The 21,461-nt window shown below is 41.7% G+C and overlaps 1 protein-coding gene across 1 annotated transcript in view; it reads right to left on the reverse strand.

The window, feature by feature from the left end:
- Positions 1 to 542: 542 nt before the first annotated feature.
- Positions 543 to 21,461, reverse strand: part of ENPP6 (ectonucleotide pyrophosphatase/phosphodiesterase 6) — a 54,711-nt gene continuing 33,792 nt past the window's right edge. Inside the window, exons 4-8 of the mRNA XM_074951243.1 lie at positions 14,361 to 14,502; positions 12,460 to 12,639; positions 8,557 to 8,694; positions 3,147 to 3,270; positions 543 to 1,804 (exon numbers count right to left, since the gene is read on the reverse strand). Coding sequence (XP_074807344.1) covers positions 1,599 to 1,804; positions 3,147 to 3,270; positions 8,557 to 8,694; positions 12,460 to 12,639; positions 14,361 to 14,502 — 790 coding nt within the window. The 3' untranslated portion in view covers positions 543 to 1,598. The remainder of the gene's footprint in view (positions 1,805 to 3,146; positions 3,271 to 8,556; positions 8,695 to 12,459; positions 12,640 to 14,360; positions 14,503 to 21,461) is intronic.

A 21,461-nucleotide genomic window follows, 5' to 3' on the forward strand; every position in this document is an offset into this window, starting at 1 on the left:
AAGATTTATAGACAAGACCTCTGTAAGCTGGGCCTCAATTAGAAAGGCCCTGTATTCTGCGGCAGACTGGAAATGTGGTGGCCAGTTCATTTAGATGTAACTGGGAGGTTTTTAATGAATTAAGCAGAAAATGAAGATTGCAATTACCAGAATAGTCCCTGTGGTGTTTATTCTGATATGAAATGCAGTTTTTCTGTCATCCCTCTGCTTTCAGTTGTCAACATCCATGGAAGTTTTTGCATTGACAGTGCGTGCTGGCATCACAGAACTTGTGGGAAGGCTGGAAGTTTTGGCAGCTGGGACAGTTGGGGCTTTTGCCACAGTGCGGCCTTTTGGGGCTAAAACATATTTGGCTGGATTTTTCTCCTAAAATGATAAGCAGTGAAATAGTTCATATTTAAACTGTCATCTTTTGGTTTCAGAGTCAACGTCCTAGTAAGAAGAACAAGACAGTTCATATCTCCAAGGGCTACTGTATCAGTAGACGCTTGATTCACATTTTCAACGTTTTATTCTCAAGCTTAAAGGCTAAAAATGTTCTGTTTTTGTTTTTTTTTCCTAATGAATCTTAGATTCCGAGGTAAAAATATGGGTAGCAAATTTGGTGGCCTTAGAATTGTGAAATAAATGGTGCCCTCTGTATAGGCAGGTGGGATGTTAAATTTAAAAATCACCAATGGGCTGTTCTAATAAACTGCCACATGGATGACCTGAGTTCAGGTTTGGCCTCATTGTGGAACTCTCACTCTCCGCTTGCTATCAAACTCACTCAAGTCCATGGTAAAACTCTTCTTACTTGAATGGGTGCAGGAATAGCCCCTATATTCGATGGTTGAGAAACAACTAATCCTGCATCTTGGCAGAGGATTAGACTTAGATGACCCTTGTGGTCCCTTCTAACCCTAGGTTTCTATAGTTCTATGAGCTAATGGAGTACTGAGGGGGCTGATGCTCTTAAGGGAGAAGGAAAGACAAAGTGTGGGGAAAGAAGGATGCTATGGTTCTTGAATGCTCCCATGCCTACTTTTTCTTAGGGTTGTGTTTATTGTAGCTTAGTGGAGAGAGGCTGTTTTTTCCTGTTTACAGCAATGGGGCAGTGCACACCACGCATGTAACTGCTTTGTGAGGAGAGGGCAGGGCTGTAACAGAGAGAAAGAAATAATCCAGAACAAAACAATCCGGTACAATCCGGTAAAATTACAAAGGACTATATCCAGTCTTGAGCCCCTAACTAAGCAGAGGTGAAAGCATCTCCTTAGTTAGAGATGGTAGTATGAGGGGGAATTCATTCTCTATCTCCTGGAGTAACTAACTCACTCACTCTCACAATGGGCCACTTTCTGCTCTCATTGACACTGCTGTATAGATTTACAACAGTGTAAATGAAAGCAATATTTGGCTTTGCATTTGTTATAACCACAGTGATTTATCCCCTGTGTAACTTGAGGGATGAATTTGGGTGAATAGGTGCAATTTACCCAGACAGTATTCTGTTACTGAAGCCATTATTCAGATAAAGAATTCTAACCAAACAAACAAAAATCAAGTTACTGGTCACAGTGATCAATATTGTTTTGGGGCCAGAGTAACGAGATCTGTTATGCAAACAATAAAAGTAGAATTAATGCCAGCACACAGCTGCTCCACTGGAATAACTGTGCCAAACTGGCATTATTTTTTAGCATACACTCCACTCTGGACCAGGATCCATTGTTCGATAGTGGCTTTATTCCTGCAATATTGCACATGATGTTGTAAACATCGACCGATCTGATTGGAGGCGCCCTGAAGTTAGATTTGAAATCTGAAACAAAGAAATGCAAAGATATGTTTTGGTGTCTGAATGGCAGGGAGGATTTAACGTTGGATAATTTCTTTTGCTTGAGGCTTTGAATTGCAGGAGCATCCAATAAACAAGGAATCAGGTGGGATGGGGACCTTATGTCTTTCCAGAGACTAATAGAAAGTCTTGTGAGTAGGATACAAAATTATCTGTTAAAATTAATGGGGCAAATAAGAAAAGAGAATGGAACTATTAAACACAGAAGCTATTTAAAAGTTTACGTGTTTGTGCATTTAAACATTGCTCTGCTGCCTTTTCAGCAGACAGTTTTGCTTTGCAATGATTGTGTGAAAGATTCTGATTCTATTTTTCCCCCCTCATCTGTGAAGAGCATGCACTATTCAATATTTAAAGGGTCTGACAAACTGGGACACAGAAATTCTCTATGTAATGATGCAGCAGTTGTATGATATAAGTAATAACCACATGGATGCTATCAAAGGGGCTACTCTGCCTTCATGAGCCCTTTGCCAAGACTAAAAAAGGATACCTATATTTCATATAGCGTTAAAAGAGCTCAAGCCTAGCTGAGAACAGCAATGTTCAATGGATTGGAAACTGTTTTGAGAATTAGGAGATTTCCTGTGTAGCCCTGGGCAAATCACTTGATGTCTCTGTGTTTAGTTTCCCCATCTGTAAAATGGGGATAATGGTACACACCTCCAGAGTGTGTTCAGATCTGCAGATGAAATTCTGTGCACCCTGTATATTTGTAGTAGTATAGAAATAGCATAATATACATCACACAGAGATCAGGGTCTGAGACTCCACTTCATCCCAGATAATTACAAGTTGGTTGGGAAGTCCATGATAGTGTGCATGTTATGGAAGTGTACATAGCAATACATCATGAGAGGTCAATGTGCCAAAGAACACTGAAGGATTTAAACAATTGAGGATCCCAAACAATACAGGACCTATTGATGTGCCCATGTGTGAGCCTTGGAGTACATTAACAGGAAGGGGTACTCAATGCTGATCCGAGGCTTGGGCGATCATAGTGGTAGGTTCCTGCACACCTACATTAGGCAGCCATACAAAGTGCATGATGTCTGAACGGCAAAGCAAATGTAATCATTGTTTGTTCCCCAGTTTCACATAAGATCTAGAGGCTAAAAGGAGAGCAAGCTTGCTCTACTTTCATATGGGCTGTGATGGACAGGCTCCATGTCCAGAATTAACTTCTACATCAACGCTCCACCCAAAACAGTGCAGCACTGTGGGTCTGCCTTTTCTCTGAAGCTATTGTAGAGGCGGGGTGGGGTAGGGAGTTTGTGGTTATCTGATCATTCATTTGGCCTACCTGGCCCATATGCGAGGAAGAATCCCCTCATGTTCATGAGCTCATTGTCATATCCATGCCACCCATTTTGCCAGGCCTCCTTTTTCCCTGTGCCATTCTCCCAAAATGGAAGTTTCTCTTTACTCTGGGGAAGAATAACAAAACACAGGTTAACATATAAATGCCATAAAAGGGAGCCTTTAAATAATGAAAGAACTGGGTAATTAATAATGTATCGTAACCTTTATTTTATAATGGAGTTTATGTTCTGCCACCATAGTCATAGGATCATAGTAGTCAGAGATGGAAAAGACTTATTAGATCATCAAGTCCAACCCCTGAAAGGGCAGGATATAGTCACCAATAGGGGACATAGCAAGTATACTGAAATGGCACTTGATTTATTACAATAGAATACAGACGTAAAACGAAGGCACATAAGAATATTCTTATATTTTTATTACCTTCAGTTGTATACAATGCCACAACTTCAGGCCCTGAGCCTGAGGGTAGCTAACAGGGAAGATAACCTTTCCAAATTCTATTCCCTTCTTCTCTGAATGTTTCTGGTGGGTGAATTTAGATACAGAGCTAGTCCATAACACTGAGCTCTTCCATGGCTGCTTCCTAGCAATGCCACTTTCTGACCAATTTCTGTTGTTCAATTCAGTGGAATAATTTACATGTAATTTTGTCCTTTGCCCTCATTACCAATGTCATAAAAGCCAGAAAAGGAAAAGATCTATTAAATAAGTTGGTCCATTTCATCCAGTCAATCCAATCAACACAGGACTCTTCCCTACAACAAATTCTCAAATATTTTGTCTTGTTTGCTTGTTTTATTATTGAAGCAATGAGGCTTCCTTTAGGAGACTATTCCACAGACCTGATTTAGGAAGTTTTTGCTGAGGACATTCTTCAGATGCTTGTTCACAGTCGTCATATCTCCAGTTTGTTTTCACTTAACCATGTTACACAGAAATAGTACTTTTAAACATTTCTCTGGAATCAGTCTCTCCAGCTCCACAGTAACTAATACTTAGGAAAAATTCATAGTAGTATTTTTAATCTAGGAGGCTCCTAGAGGTCTTAACAAACTGACATACAAACAATATTGGAGGGTTATTTCCTCCATCACTGGATTGCATCCTCCCTGGAATGAAATGTTGCAGCTGTTGAACACCACACAAATATTTTAGGGCATGAAATAAAGAAGACAACATAGTTGTCTGAAACTGCAGAGGGAATTTATGAAGGCCATAATGTAATTATCAGAGTTGGAATTTTGCCAGAACCCCGGAGTTAACACACCTACTGTTTGTAAAAGGACCATGAGTCCTGAATGAACACAAGGAATCAGGATCTCACTTTTACATCAAAAAATGGCATGTTTAGCAGTGCCTACTAACACCAGACCCGGGCATCGGATCAGGACTAGAGCTGGGTGATCAGTGAGAAATAATTGTAATCTCCTCAGTGACTTCTAAATAGTATTTCACTTCATCAACTAATAATATGTTAAAATTCTCCTGACTGATGAGTGACAGTGGCACTGAGTGGCCAGGCCAAAGACTAGAGAGATAGTGTGTGCACTTTGTATCCATAGCTCCTATAAACTCGGATCAGTGATGAGACAGACTGATTTAAGATCCATTTCCATGTTGTTTATATTTATTATCTGATTTTATTCTCTCTTCTTCCCTCTCCCCCCCCCCCCCAAAAATTGACCATGGATAGAAACTGTGGGATCTATACAAAATTTTATTATAAAGTGTAGATCTTTAGACTGCTAACTGCAGGAAGCCCTTGCATATCCATGCATTTCTTTGTATATAACAGTCAGCAGATGTACAAGATAATTGAACAGTTCTAGCTGACAAATTAAATCTCCATCGATTTCACTGACAGCACTCAGAGCAAGCAGAAGAGAAAATGGAGTCAGTCTGCTTTTTTGTATGGTCTCCTACTATAGTGCCTGCCTACACCGCTATTCTGCTTAATGGAGTTCCAGGAAACTAATGGGCTGCTCACCATAGAACAAGTTGTACAGCGTTTGTAGGCATCCACTCAAGTCATGCCAAGTCTTATCTAAGTTGCAAAGTTTCTTTGGAGATATCATGATGACATGGCTGAAGTTAAACCCTTTAAAAACACTGCCAGATGTTATGGACTCAGCTGTTTCCCGAGTAATGCCATAATCACGAAACAGAATGTCCTTCGATCACCAGCCCAAGAGTACAAAGAGAATAGTACCTTACTGCTGCTGTGAAATGAAGTCAGAAACATAGCAACTTTTATCTCATTTGCTGGTATTTGGGTCAGAAAACCTGTTACTTTCTTTTACATTGGCAAATAGTTGCACAGGGTCATTAATAGCACTGGCTTCAGGCAAGCAAAGTATGGGCACGTGCTATGCCAGCTTCCCAACATAGGAGTGTGGTATTCCCAGGACACCACACTCCTAACTCACAACCCAGTCCTGGACTTCTGCTGAGAAGAGAGTACCAGTCGCTCAGAACTGTGCCAGCATGTGCGGTGATTTTGTGATATGCACAAATGGGAGGAAGGATGAGATTTGACAAACCTGTTTCTCATATCTAACTTAAACCAAGACTGAACATTGATCTCGAATGGTGAACCACTAATGTACAAGGCCATGCAATTCCCTAACCCTCCTGACCCTCTAAAGTTCTCCTGCATACTTCTGTTTGCCTGTAACTACAAATTCAGCTTGTTTAAACTGCAGAAAGTACAGCAGTAGAGGTACATAACATATACACAGGCCAGCAAGCAAAGCATTAAGTATAGAGGTACTGAAGCACAAATATTTTATATGGAAAATTAAATTGAGGTAAAGAATGAGTAATGGTTCAGGAGGAACAAAATAATATCAACACCCAAACCAACAGAACTAAAAAAAAAAAAAAAGGTGGGGAGGGGGAGTATTGAGCTTTGGATACTGAAATGCAAAAGTGAAGTCTTGAACGTATGGAGAGGGTAGAAAATTCCAGAGACATTCCCCCTTTCTGCTCAAAAATAGTGCCAGTAGTGCTCAGACAGTACTACTAACAATGGAAAGTATTTAAAAAAAAATGTAAAAGGTGAACACAATAGGAAAGAGCTTGGCAAACTCTTTTCAGTGGTTTGGGCAGAAAAATAATTGAAATCTCAATTATTACTTCAAAAATATGACACGGCTTCTTTTTCAAATCTGAGTCTCTGGTAATGAAAATACACCCGGGCTGTGGAAGAATTGAGTGAATGCAAGAGAGGGCATTCTTGAAAATCAGAAACAATAGGGAGGAATGGGCAAAAAGGCAGAAATAATTTTGTAGTAAGCAATGTTTGCTCGACTGTTATGAAGGGATTGTCAAATTTCCATTATTTAAATTTTTTTCAGTATACATAAGTGTTCTGAATGTTAAGCTGGTACTGTACAAAAGGTTTTAGTTACAACCTTTTTTCTAAAATCAATTAAAGAAAATGGTTTCAGATACTTTTTTATATACTCTTGAAACTCAACAGTGGCATTTAGATTTTTAAACTGAAAATGTGCAGCTCGCCATCCGTATTCAAGAATGATTTTTTTAAAGGAGGCATTGAAACTCCCCATCACAAACTAGAGGTGTTATGTTGGAAATGTGGCAGTCGGATAACGATATGACAGGCATAAAAGGAGCTGTTCTGTTTAGCTATGTTAATTTGTGAGGCAAGTGTGGTATAAATATTAGAAAGACTGGGAGCCAGTACTCCTAGGTTCTATTTCCAACTCTGTTACTGACTTATGTCACTACTAAGTGACTTTGGACAAATCACTTAACATAGTGGTGTCTTCATTTACCGCTCTATAAAATGTGTATAACCATAGTTACCTAACCTCAGCATTGTGAGGCTTAAGTAACATTTGTTGTTAAAGCTGCTCGAGAATTTTTTGAGGAAAATTTTTTCGCCAAAAAGTTATTTGTGGGAAGAGTTTTGATGAATTTCCCAACTTAAAAAAAAAAATTGGAAAAGAAGTTTTGAAAATGTTGAAATGTCACCTTTTGACATTTTTGAAACCAAAAAGTTTTGGATTTTTGGTTCAAAACTCTTTTAGTTTCAATTTTTTTTTCAGGATTTTGATTTTTTTTGTCCCAATTTGAGATGGGAAAACTTTTCAAAATCTTGAAAATTCTCACGGGATGGGAAAACTATTTCCTGACCAACCCTATATGCAATGCACTTTGAAAGACTTGAATGAAATATAAATACTAAATACTAGGAGTAATATTTTATAATAATGAAGAACTTGTATGAAAGTCTCTCTAACAAATTCCACTATTTTTAAAAAAAATGCTTCGATGTTAAACGCTGTATACTAACTGAGTTCTGTAATATTTAATTAACAGTTTGCCTACTAAAATTCATCCTTGCAGTTTCAATTGGATAAGGTATTCTTCATTTCCTGTCTTCAGACTGTGGTTGCCTCCATATGCACTGCAAGATGAGTGCCTCCCATGGGCATTTAACACCTTTGTGGAAGGCACTCTGAAATAGCAGTTGTATTCCACCCCAGAAGTGATTGCATTTCAGTGGTGGTTTAACTGAGTCCTATGCATAGAAATCAGTGCTCTTGATTATGCATGCATGCATAATCCATGCATATACACACACATGCTTCATTAACATAGTTGTGCTTATGGCAGATAACAAAATGCTCATCTTCAACCACTTGTAATCATTCACTTACATACACCTAAAACAGTTATTCTCTTGAGTAAATGCTGTATTTTGTATCACCTTTGGGCATGGGTTCCTTATGAATAAGTTTTTTTTTCTATAACAAAAAAACCCCACCCCCTTTGAATTAAATAGAGGGTGGGGAAATTACCAGAAGCAAAGGAATTATTGAAAATTGTAGTAATGTAGAGCTTAGTGGTGGGGAGATGGTAGTAAATAATTGGAAATGAGGGGAAGTCAAGAGAGCGGATAGTATTTTTAAGGGACAATATGATGTCAGAAAAGTACCCGGGGAACCAAGTTGAGGGTACTGTGGTGGAGGAAATATTGTCATACATTAGGATAATCTTAGGTTGCAAAAGAAAGTAATCCCTGAACCTAACCAGAGGAAGGCTGAAAGGAAAGGGTAAACTGGATGAAGAGGAAAAATAATTATATGCAAAAGGGAATAAGTTTCAACTCTTATTATTCCACAACAGGACAAAGGACCAATCTTAACTTAGATTCAATGTAGTTATCACATCATTAGTTTCATTTAAACGTACATTTCTAGTATTTAAATGTGAGGCAGTAGTATTTATCCCAGCTAAACTCTGAGTCAGTAGTATAACTCACCATTAATCTTATAATTTTCCATCTTTTTTCTTATTCATTTTATATATTATATTTTTTAACCAGACTGGTAAATCAATAATTTGTTCATATGCTTTACCTCTGCTATGAACCATCCTTCCTCAGCCACAAGAGTTAAAGGAGACACAAATTTCCCTTTTTTGTAATAGAATCTGTCTGGAATTTCCTCTGTGCTATAAACATTCATGTGTTGCACAGCTTTCAGTTTATTATGCACCTGTAAAAGAAACAAACATTAGAAAACCATCTTCCTGTAAAAATTGCATCTGCATCTGTTGGTGAGGAGAAACTTCTGCATTTTTAAACCAGATAGCTTATCTTTGTAAGTGTCCAGTTGTGTGCACAAATATTCGTTAATGCATGGAAATATGAAACTTTGCAGGTGCAAATGGATGTTTATGCAAATTTGGTAGGTGTATTTTAGGAGGCTCCTTTGAAAATTTGCCACACACGCAAACACAATTTGTGTGTATACACACACATGCACAGATGCACACTGAGCTACAGCACTGGAAACAATTATGGAGACACTGAATTAAACAGTGAAAACAAGTGTGCTCTAGTAGGCAGAGCAACCTGGGCCTGGGGTGGGGAGGGAGAAGATTTGAGGGGCAGTTTGAGGTTAGGGTAATAGCACTCATCTGTCTCATAAGGATGCTGTGATATTAATTCATCAATGTTTTATTGGAGCTTTGAAGATGCTCAGCACTATGTAAGTTCAACTAGCTTATTGATATTATCCTATTGTCTAGAATTTCTGCATAAAAATGTAACCCAAATTATTCAGCAGAAATACTTAGAGAACATATTGTTGAAGGGTCATTTTTTAACTTAAGGGTATAAATCTCTCTTCTCCACACTTTTTATTGTTATAACCTACATGGAAGGATAGATGCATTAATTGTGTGGTAATGTTCCCAGCCTTTAAGTGAAGTGAGGCCAATGGCCTGAATATTTAAGTGATAGTTTCAGATGCGTGCAGGATGGATTTGCTTTGTTTAACTTCTTCCCTTGCCAAATATACACCTCACATGGAAACGCTCCACAATTACAGCCACCATCAAGAAACAATGCACCAGAGTCTAATAACTGGACTCACTGGGTCAAATCCTGCCACTCTTATGTTGAGTTGAACCTTAATTCATGAATAGTCCTGTTGTTTTAAAATTGAATTGGACTACTCAAAAGTATTGCGCTGGTAATACTTCACATGAGTTAAGAGTGGGAGAGTCTGGCTTGCAGGAAAAAGCCTGAACTTACTGGAGTCTGTCCACACTGATAGCTTTGAGATGGTTACTGCTGGTGCTGTTACAGTAACTGCCTCCTAAGGCTGTCTACACTTAAAATGCTACAGTGGCACAGCTATAGTACTGCAGCTGCACCTCTGTAGGGCTTCAGTGTGGATGCTCACTACAGCGACAGGAGGAGTTCGCCCATCACTCTAGATAATCCTACAGGTGGTAGCTAGGTTGACGGAAGACTACTTCCATTTACCTAGCACTGTCTACCCTGGGAGTTAGGTCAGCTTAACTAAGTCTCGGGGGGTGCATGGGGGATTTCCACACCCCCTGAGATACGTGGCTATTCTGATGTAACTTTTCAGTATAGACTAGCCCTAAATGATCAGCTGCAAACTCAAATGCACTCTTGAGGACTTGGCCACACTTGCAGATGTAGAGAGCCGGGAGTTAAACCAGCCTTTGGAGACTGCAGCAGGGAAAACGCTGCTGCGTGTTCACACTGTCAGCTGCAAGCGCAGTGGTGTGGCCACATTAGCAGCTCGTGCAACACCACAGAGAGCAGTGCATTGTGGTAGCTATCGCAGTGTGCAAGTGGCTGCAGCGTACTTTTCAAATGGGAGCGGGAGTGTGACAGGGAGTGTGTTGTGTGTATGTGGGGGAGAGACAGTGTGTTCTGGGGGCAGAGTGTGTGCCAGCATGCTGTCTTGTAAGTTCAGGCGGCAGCAGACCCCCCTCCCCACTGCCTGTCCCCCTCACACACTCACAGCATTCCACAGAGCAGATAAGCAGCCGGCTGTTAGAAACGGAGCTTTGAAAGAGGATATCCGCATACCTGCAGCTGAGTTCAAAACAATGACCAGAGTGGCCACTTAACGTCAGGGGATTATGGGATGTTTCCGGAGACCAATCACAGCGCAGTAATGCAACACGTCGTCCACACTGACACCCGGGCGTTTCAGCCAGAGCGCAATAAGCTTTATGCTTCTCGTGGAGGTGGATTACCAGGAGCACTCCAGCTTCAGAGTCCAGGCGCTCTAAGTCCCTTGCCAGTGTGGACACCTCAGGAGTTAGGTGCCCGGGGCTGATTTAATGAGCTCTAACTTGCAAGTGTACCCAAGCCCTTAGATAATGGGAAGGTTAGGGAGGACAGCCCACTCTGGGCAGTAGCATTCCTAGGGAAAGATGATAAATTTCATTTCCTTAAAAAAAAGCCCCAAAAACTCCCATTAGGGAAGTGAAATAGGTACTGCTGATTACTCTGTGCTCTGGAGTCCTGAAGAAAAATCCACCAGAAAAACGTCCCCATGCAGCAACACCCTGCATTCCATCACTACCCAGGGATATAGAGCCATTTAATGGAAGTTAAGCAGGTGCTTTGTTGAATGGGGGCATGAGCTCTGTCAATGTGAGTAGCAAGCATTACAGGTGGCTGGTGGTTTCCAGATCCAGCCAAAAAATATAGAGGCCTCTGACATGAGACTGAGGCAGGTCAGCCTCCAGAGAGAGGGCATTATGAGTATTTTAATAACTGTGTGAGCCCTACAGGAAAGCTCTAACACTCCTTTGAGACCACTTTAAACCCTGGCACTGGCTTCAAATGGTCAGACCATCAAGTCAGTACAATACCAGCTCTGTTTCCTAAAGTGGCTGTTTTTGTGCAGAAATCTACAGACTTTGCCCTGTCCTATAATCATTTAATCTACAATGTACAAGTGAGTTATGAAACTGCAACTACCAGAAGATGAACTGTAGGAAACAATTTTGCACTGGCAGGTACCTGGACTGTAGATCACTTAATATGTCTACTTTCTCTGATTCTATGGAAAACAGTAATAGTTTTTCAAGAGTATGCTTTTTGGTTAACTGTCAATGGGGCATTCTTATTTGTTAACCATATTGCACTTTAAGGAAGTAAGTCTAGAACTTCACTTGGTTTCCATAATTTTATTTCCAACAGTCTCAAAACCAGCAGTTTTCGGCTTTTATCATTTATTGAATCAAAAATGCTAATGCTTCAAAATTGTTGTAAAGAGATTGCCAGTGTTGTGTAAAAAAAAAAAAAAAAAAGCCAGAATTTTCAAATGAGCCTAATTAAGTTAGATGCCCAAATGCTATTGAAATTCAGTGGAATTAGGGCACTTAACTCCCTTAAACTTCTTTGAAAATCCCAGCCTGGATGCTGAAAGTTAGGGTTCTATATAGGTGCCTAAAAATGGATGTAGAACTGACTTGATTTTGAGACATGCTGTGCTCCTCTTGATCTCAGTGGAAGCTGGGGGTGCTTAGGTCCCCTTGAACATTTATTTATGGATTAATGTTAGTCTAATTAAGTCTAGTGTCAGGCACCAGGTTAGAAAATGTTGGCATAGTGTTTTATAGTATTAAAAAAGTAGAAAACAAGTCTACCTCTCTGCCTAAAGCAAATAGATGTTGCTAATGTGGGACGGGGGTGTGTGTGTGTGTGTGTATTTGCATAAAGAATATAATGCAGAGAAAAATTATAGTTTTTGATTTGCATGATGTGACTTTTACTCAAAAACGTTTTGCACTTTATCATCCATCATTAGGTGAAACTGGAATCACAGGACCAAATTCTGCCTTCTGATATGCAACTCCTGTTGACTTCAGTAGGACCTGTACATGCATATCTGAGGGCAGAATTGGACTCCTGGGATTCAGACTAAAGCTGAGAAATGATTGGTATAAAACAGAAGAAATAACAAGGTGATTCTTTTGCTTGCCTCAGTCTGCTTCTCCTTAGTTGGCCACAGGCTCACAACAGGGCCTCGGTCCTTTACTTGGATAATATCAGTCATATTGATATAGTTCTTCAACTCAATCACTTTGTCCAACCAGGAAATGTCAGTCATCCCATGATCCGAGAAAAAAATGACATTCAGGTCATTCTGAAGGCCCTTGTCCTGTCAAATTAGTGAAGACAGCAATTACAGTTTGAAAAGAATACAGTGTGTTCCTGAGTCAAAGTTCTGTGCTAGGTGGCTGAATTCATTCTTGCCTAAATTCTGCTGCAATCAGTGGAGTTACAGTGGGGATGGGTTTTGCCTGGGATACTCTACAGTAAATAACAACAACAAAAAGTCTGGTCTTGGTCTGTTCAGACAGATCTCATGAGATTTTCCATTATTTTGGCCTGAGATTTTTCAAATGCTGGTCACAAGAATTTGGCACTATCTCATTTGAATCCAAATCTTACTATTGATTTAAATTTAAACCTGACCATCAAACCCTATCTCGATCCTAATCCTCATCTGGATAAGTGCCATCAAGATTCCTGGCACTGTCTCTAGTTATGGGTAGTATTTCAGTCCTATGCATTTGTTGTTAATGAACATTTCATACAAACGGCTATGCACCAAATCCCAATCTCATCTAAGTGAATGGGAGTTCACTGGGACCAGGATCTGACCTAATCTCTTTTTCTGTTTAGTCCAAATAGACTTAGAAAAACTTTCCCATTTCCATCTGTGTGGGTCAGTCATTTCCCTCAAATATAAAACTGGTGCTCTTATAGTTTATTGAGATATTTTTCACTCCCTTCCTCATATTACTCATTGCTGAGGAAATTAATACCTCAAGGTGTATTTACCATTGTGGACAGTTACCAATAGCACTTTATGCTTCCTGGTAGCAGAGAAATTCACAGAACTGGCTTTTACACAGCAGCCTGATGTGCTCATTCCCCACTATAAAATCAGTGGGATAATTTTTAAAGCAAAGTTGCAAGATACAGAGACACCATAAATCTGCCATAAAAGGTAATTGTTTGAGTCTACAGCCCTTATAAAAATGAGTAATCTTTACTCATCTCCCTAGTGTAAATTCCAGTTGACAACTCTGTTTCTGAAAAGAGCAATGTCCCTGCTGGTTTACAGCTTCCTGGGGCTAGTGATATTGCCATGCAAACCACCAGAGACCAATACAGGGTGTCTACTGAAATTAAATGAAGGGGAGCAGTATCATGCCTTAAGTTCCCAGCAAAATCAATAAGCTCTGTTATTGCAGAAATGCAACCTTAACTGCCATTGTATGGGTATGAACAGGACTTAAATTCTCAAAGAGTAATTCCCAGAGGCCCCCTTGGAAGCACTGGGGTTTGGGGCATCAGCCCTGTGGATTTAAAAATATTTACCAGAACTCCGCTCTGGACAGCTCCGGCGGAATTTAACCCCTGAGTATGAATATGCATAACATCCTCCATAATGTCTTGCAGAGCCATTTTTTAACCTCCTCAAACAACATTGTTTTATGGTCTCAGTTAAATACTGTTTCAGAAATCTCTCTTTAGCAACGTTTGTTGCAACAGTGGAGTTATTTTAAGGTGGGACGGGTAACTCATTATAACATTGAACTGACTCATTCAGCTAAGTACTATGTTCAAGAAAGTAGGCAGATCATAACTATAAACACCAGGTATAACAAGGAACCTTTCACTACCAAGCAGTTGTCCAATGCAGGAAGGAAACTTTACAAAGGGAAAGGTACTAATAGCTTGGAACCTTTGAAATGCCACATGCATATTAACCAGTGAATTGTTGCAAAGGAGCTTTAATGGTAATAAGGATCAGGGTAGAAAGAAAAATGAAGCATACCAAAGCACTCAATCTTTTGTCACATCACTGACCTTGATTAGTTTGGTCATGTTGTTCAATACTTTGTCCAGTGCCTTCAAAGCGTTCTTCCTCTGAACAGATGAAGGACCAAAATGGTGGCCTTCCACATCAATGCGTTCATAATACACTGCTGCCATTTCTGCACTGCCATTTCTGGGGTTGCAACATAGCGAAAAAGACAGGTTCCAACATGTACCTTGTTTTACTTTTTCAGGGGCCAATACTACTCATTCTTATTCATGTGAACATTGAATTAAACCTTAACTTGACTCGTATATATCAAGGATATGTTATCAACAGTATATACCATCATCTGCATTAGGATCACTGCAACAAGATCTTGTGTGTGTTTCTTAGACCTGGCTTCCTTTATTAAAATAGTATTCTACAGTAATGGTCCAAAACACTGCAGTTTACATTAATGCTAATACAATGTTTTGATCCATTAATGTAGAATACTGTATTTATTTTAATTAGTTGTCCTTTTTACTCATGGACTTCAGCCAGTTTTGGAGACAGATCCAAGATAATCTGAAATTCACATCTTTTATTGGGCACACCAGTCAAAATAAAGGGGGTGGTGTGGGGGAAATCACGGAAGTTAGAGATTGGAAGAATGTGTTAGGTCAGGGATTCTCAACCTGTGAGTTGCGAACAGGGGTTGGGGTTGTGACCACCTAGTCCTTCCAAAATTGCTAAATGGAAAAGACTGTCTTAGCTGGATGGGAGGAAGATCACAGCGCAGAAAATGAGGTCCTGGCATGGAAAAGGTTGAGAACCACTGTGTTAGCCCTGGTCAACAGTAGGAGTCGAGGTTGAATTTAGCAACATTAAATCGATTTAACCCTGCACCCGTCCACATGACGAAGCCCCCTTTTTTTTTTTTTTTTTTTTTTTTAACTTAAAGGGCTCTTAAAATCAATTTCCTTACTCCGCCCCTGACAAGGGGATTAGCACTGAAATCGGCCTTGCTGGGTTGAATTTGGGGTACTGTGGATGCAATTAGATGGTATTGGCCTCCAGGAGCTATCCCAGAGTGCTCCATTGTGACCACTCTGGACAGCACTCTCAACTCAGATGCACTGGCCAGGTAGACAGGAAAAGGCCTGCGAACTTTTGAATTTCAATTTCCTGTTTGGCCAGCATGGCAAGCTGCAGGTGAGTGCAGAGCTCATCAGCAGAGGTGACCATGATGGAGTCCCAGAATCGCAAAAGAGCTCCAGCATAGACTGAACGGGAGGTACGGGAACTGATCGCTGTATGGGGAGAGGAATCCGTGCTATCAGAACTCTGTTCCAGTTTTCGAAATGCGAAAACCTTTGTCAAAATCTCCCAGGGCATGAAGGACAGAGGCCATAACAGGGACCCGAAGCAGTGCCGCGTGAAACTTAAACCTACCAGAAAACCAGAGAGGTAAACAGCTGCTCTGGGTCAGAGTCCCAAACTTGCCGCTTCTATGATGAGCTGCATGCCATTTTAGGAGGTTCAGCCACCACTACCCCAGCCGTGTTGTTTGACTCCTTCAATGGAGATAGAGGCAACACGGAAGCAGGTTTTGGGGATGAGGAAGATGATGATGATGATGAGGTTGTAGATAGCTCACAGCAAGCAAGCAGAGAAACCGGTTTTCCCGACAGCCAGGAACTGTTTCTCACCCTGGACCTGGAGCCAGTACCCCCCTGAAACCACCCAAGGCTGCCTTCCGGACCCGCCAGGCGGAGAAGGGACCTCTGGTGAGTGTACCTTTTAAAATACTATACATGTTATAAAAGCAAGCATGTTTAATGATTAATTTGCCCTGGCATTTGCGGCTCTCCTGGACGTACTCCCAAAGCCTTTGCAAAAGGTTTCTGGGGAGGGCAGCATTATTCCATCCACCATGGTAGGACACTTTACCACACCAGGCCAGTAGCACGTACTCGGGAATCATTGTAGAACAAAGCATTGCAGTGTATGTTTGCTGGCATTCAAACAACGTCCGTTCTTTATCTCTCTGTGTTATCCTTAGGAGAGTGATATCATTCATGGTCACCTGGTTGAAATAGGGTGCTTTTCTTAAGGGGACATTCAGAGGTGCCCATTCCTGCTGGGCTGTTTGCCTGTGGCTGAACAGAAATGTTCCCCGCTGTTAGCCACGGGGAGGGGGGAGGGACTAGCCATGTGGTGCGGGGAGGCAAAATGCAACTTTGGACAGAAAGCACATGTGCTATGTATGTAATGTTAACAGCAAGGTTTACCGCGAAAGAGTGTACCCATTGTTCTATAAAATGTGTCTTTTTAAATACCACTGTCCCTTTTTTTCTCCACCAAGGATCACAGGATCTTCTCCTTCCCAGAGGCTAGTGAAGATTAGAAGCGAAAAAAACGCACTCGTGATGAAATGTTCTCTGAGCTCATACTCTCCTCCCACACTGACAGAGCACAGATGAATGCGTGGAGGCAGACAATGTCAGAGTGCAGGAAAGCACAAAATGACCGGGAGGAGAGGTGGCAGGCTGAGGAGAATAAGTGGCGGGCTGAAGAGAGGGCTGAAGCTGAAAGGTGGCAGCAGCATGATGAGAGGAGGCAGGATTCAATGCTGAGGCTGCTGGAGGATCAAACTAATACGCACCAGCGTATGGTTGAGCTGCAGGAAAGGCAGCTGGAGCACAGACCGCCGCTACAGCCCCTGTGTAACCAACCGCCCTCCTCCCCAAGTTCCATAGCCTCCTCACCCAGAAGCCCAAGAACGCAGTGGGGGGGCCTCCGGCCATCCAGCCACTCCACCCCAGAGGATTGCCCAAGCAACAGAAGGCTGGCATTCAATAAGTTTTAAACTTTTAAAGTGCTGTGTGGCCTTGTCCATCCCTCCTCCACCACCCCTCCCAGGCTACCTTGGCAGTTATCCCCCTATTTGTGTGATGAATTAATAAAGAATGCATGAATGTGAAGCAACAATGACTTTATTGCCTCTGCAAGTGGTGATTGAAGGGAGGATGGGAGGGTGGTTAGCTTACAGGGAAGTAGAGTGAACCAAGGGGCAGGGGGTTTCATCAAGTAGAAACAAACAGAACTTTCACACCGTAGCCTGGCCAGTCATGAAACTGGTTTTCAAAGCTTCTCTGATGCGCACCGTGCCCTCCTGTGCTCTTCTAACCGCCCTGGTGTCTGGCTGCGCGTAACCAGCAGCCAGGCAATTTGCCTCAACCTCCCACCCCACCATAAACGTCTCCCTCTTACTCTCACAGATATTGTGGAGCGCACATCAAGTAGTAATAACAGTGGGAATATTGGTTTCGCTGAGGTCTAACCGAGTCAGTAAACTGCGCCAGCGTGCTTTTAAATGTCCAAATGCACATTCTACCACCATTCTGCACTTGCTCAGCCTGTAGTTGAACAGCTCTTGACTACTGTCCAGGCTGCCTGTGTACGGCTTCATGAGCCATGGCATTAAGGGGTAGGCTGGGTCCCCAAGGATAACTATAGGCATTTCAACATCCCCAACGGTTATTTTCTGGTCTGGGAATAAAGTCCCTTCCTGCAGCTTTTGAAACAGTCCAGAGTTCCTAAAGATGCGAGCATCATGTACCTTTCCTGGCCATCCCACGTTGATGTTGGTGAAACTTCCCTTGTGATCCACCAGTGCTTGCAGCACTATTGAAAAGTACCCCTTGCGGTTTATGTACTTGCTGGCTTGGTGCTCCGGTGCCAAGATAGGGGTATGGGTTCCATAGAATCATAGAATATCAGGGTTGGAAGGGACTTCAGGAGGTCATCTAGTCCAACCCCCTGCTCAAAGCAGGACCAATCCCCAACTAAATCATCCCAGCCAGGGCTTTGTCAAGCTTGACCTTAAAAACTTCTAAGGAAGGAGATTCCACCACCTTCCTAGGTAACGCATTCCAGTGCTTTACCATCCTCCTAGTGAAAAAGTTTTTCCTAATATCCAACCTAAACATCCCCCACTGCAACTTGAGACCATTACTCCTTGTTCTGTCATCAGCTACCACTGAGAACAGTCTAGATCCATCCTCTTTGGAACCCCCTTTCAGGTAGTTGAAAGCAGCTATCAAATCCCCCCCTCATTCTTCTCTTCCGCAGACTAAACAATCCCAGTTCCCTCAGCCTCTCCTCATAAGTCATGTGTTCCAGCCCCCTAATCATTTTTATTGCCCTCTGCTGGACTCTTTCCAATTTTCCCATATCCTTCTTGCAGTGTGGGGCCCAAAACTGGACACAGTACTCCAGATGAGGCCTCACCAATGTTGAATAGAGGGGAACGATCACGTCCCTCAGTCTGCTGGCAATGCCCCTACATATACATCCCAAAATGCCATTGGCCTTCTTGGCAACAAGGGCACACTGTTGACTCATATCCAGCTTCTCATTCACTGTAACCCCTAGGTCCTTTTCTTCAGAACTGCTGCCGAGCCATTCGGTCCCTAGTCTGTAGCGGTGCATGGGATTCTTCCATCCTAAGTGCAGGTCTCTGCACTTGTTGAACCTCATCAGATTTCTTTTGGCCCAATCCTCTAATTTGTCTAGGGCCCTCTGTATCCTATCCCTATCCTCCAGCGTATCTACCTCTCCTCCCAGTTTAGTGTCATCTCCAAACTTGCTGAGAGTGCAATCCACACCATCCTCCAGATCATTTATGAAGATATTGAACAAAACCGGCCTGAGGACCGACCCTTCGGGCACTCCACTTGATACCAGCTGCCAACTAGACATGGAGCCATTGATCACTACCCGTTGAGCCCGACAATCTAGCCAACTTTCTATCCACCTTATAGTCCATTCATCCAGCCCATACTACTTTAACTTGCTGGCAAGAATACTGTGGGAGACTGTGTCAAAAGCTTTGCTAAAGTCAAGGAACAACACGTCCACTGCTTTCCCCTCATCCACAGAGCCAGTTATCTCATCATAGAAGGCAATAAGATTAGTCAGGCATGACTTGCCCTTGGTGAATCCATGCTGACTGTTCCTGATCACTTTCCTCTCCTCCATCTATCGCCCCACCACAGTTAGGGAATCCCATTGCAGCAAAGCCATCCACTATGACCTGCACATTTCCCAGGGTCACTACACTTGATATCAGCAGATCTTTGATTGTGTTGGCTACTTGCATCACAGCAGCCCCCACAGTAGATCTGCCAGCACCCAGGAGACATAAGGTGACAGTGAGCTGAGTGGGCTCCATGCTTGCCGTGGTATGGCGTCTGCACAGGTAACTCAGGAAAAAAGGTGTGAAATGATTGTCTGCCGTTGCTTTCACAGAGGGAGGGAAGGAGGGAGGGCCTGATGACATGTACCCAGAACCACCCGCGACAATGTTTTTTGCCCCATCAGGCATTGGGATCTCTACTCAGAATTCCAGTGGGCAGCGGAGACTGCAGGAACTGTGGGATAGCCACCCACAGTGCAACACTCCGGAAGTCAACGCTAGCCTTGGTACTGTGGAAGCACTCCGCTGAGTTAGTGCACTTAATGCACTTAGAGCATTTTGTGTGGGGACAGACAGAATCGACTATCTAAAAATGATTTCTAAAAAACCGACTTCTATAAATTCAACCTAATTTCATAGTGTAGACATACCCTTAGGCAATCCAGCCTATGTCTGTTACTTATTCAGTACAAAACATTTTCTCACTCTCTAATTTAAAATATTTGAAGTGAAGGTGCCTTTATTTCATCCCTCTGGAAACAATCCACAGTTTAACAGATCTCATTGTTAACAATATTTCCCCACTATTCAGTTTAAATTAGTTTTTCTTAAATTCATCTGATTACTTCTACTACAGGTGTACCTTTTGAACCTCTCTCTGAATAGTTCTCTTCTTTTTTGATGTTTACAGCCTTCAAATACTTTTATCTGAGGTGTGTTTTCTCTCCTCACCCATTCCCAAATCATCATTTAGTTCTATATAAAAGCCATATAGAATCTAAGTATTACTTATTCTTGATTGTATGAGATGAATGGACTTATTTAGACTGAGGTATGAAATTTCTTAGTAAAGGCTCAATCCTGTAGGATAAATGCTTAACTTCAAGCATGTGATTTTTATGGGACAAATCACATGCCTAAAGTTAAGCACATGCATAAGAGGTTTGCAGGATCCGAGCGGGAGTGGCCAGAACCTTACAAGACTCTTATAAGCTATCATTTTTTCCATAAAGAATGCTGAAAACAGCAGAGTATATGGTATAACCAAGAAATACTTTACATTTTCAAAGCACTGCACAAACATGACCTTATCTTCATGACACCATTTTACAGATGGGGAAAATGAGACACAGATTTTGGCCTAACTTTTCAAATGTGTATATGTAAAATTTGGCTTCTAAATATGGACACGGGAGCTTAACGTTGGGCATGTAGTTTTGAAAATGTTGGCTAAAGTGACTTTCTCAAGGGGCTTGATTCAAAGAAATGGGAAATCTTCCTGAAACAATCTTTCCTTTGACATCAACAGGAGTTGGACTGGGCCCAAAGCAAGTCAGTGGACACTCCAGATGTGAAATCTTGTTCCCACTGAAGTCAGTGACAAAACTCCCTTCAATGGATCCAGGATTTCACTACAAGATTAGATTCAGGAGTTCCTGTTTCCAGACCCAAGACTTATCCCTACACCATGCCGGCACTCATAAAAGGCCCTATCCTGCTTTCACTGAAATCAGTTCAGGTTTTGCTATTGACTTTAGTGAGAGCAGGTGCGGACCCAATACATTAACTTCTAATGGCTGCCTCATAGCTAAAATGCACACTTGGGGGATTTTAATTTCAGGCTTTTCTAACTGCAGCTTCAAATATTAACCAACTGACTGACAACCTGGTGTGTAACACTTGGCATTCTTGTCTTTATGTGGGAGGATGACCTTGCCACGGGCTGTTTTCCCACATGTAGTTCATTTCAGCCATAGGTTAGTTGGTTTAAAATGTATTTAGTGTGTGGAAAGGAGGCATTTTACAATTGAGAATGGATCTATTTATCTGCCTTTTACAGCGCCAAGAATCAGAAGCTCTCCTGGCCATGTGTAAGAATAATAGAAATGACTAATGGCAGTGTCTTTTACCCTGAGATTGAGGGCACAAATTTACACATCTAAAAAAACTATATTTCAAGCCTTAC

This window comes from Natator depressus, chromosome 4 (genome assembly GCF_965152275.1).
Source record: "Natator depressus isolate rNatDep1 chromosome 4, rNatDep2.hap1, whole genome shotgun sequence".
In the NCBI taxonomy this organism is placed as follows: domain Eukaryota; kingdom Metazoa; phylum Chordata; order Testudines; family Cheloniidae; genus Natator; species Natator depressus.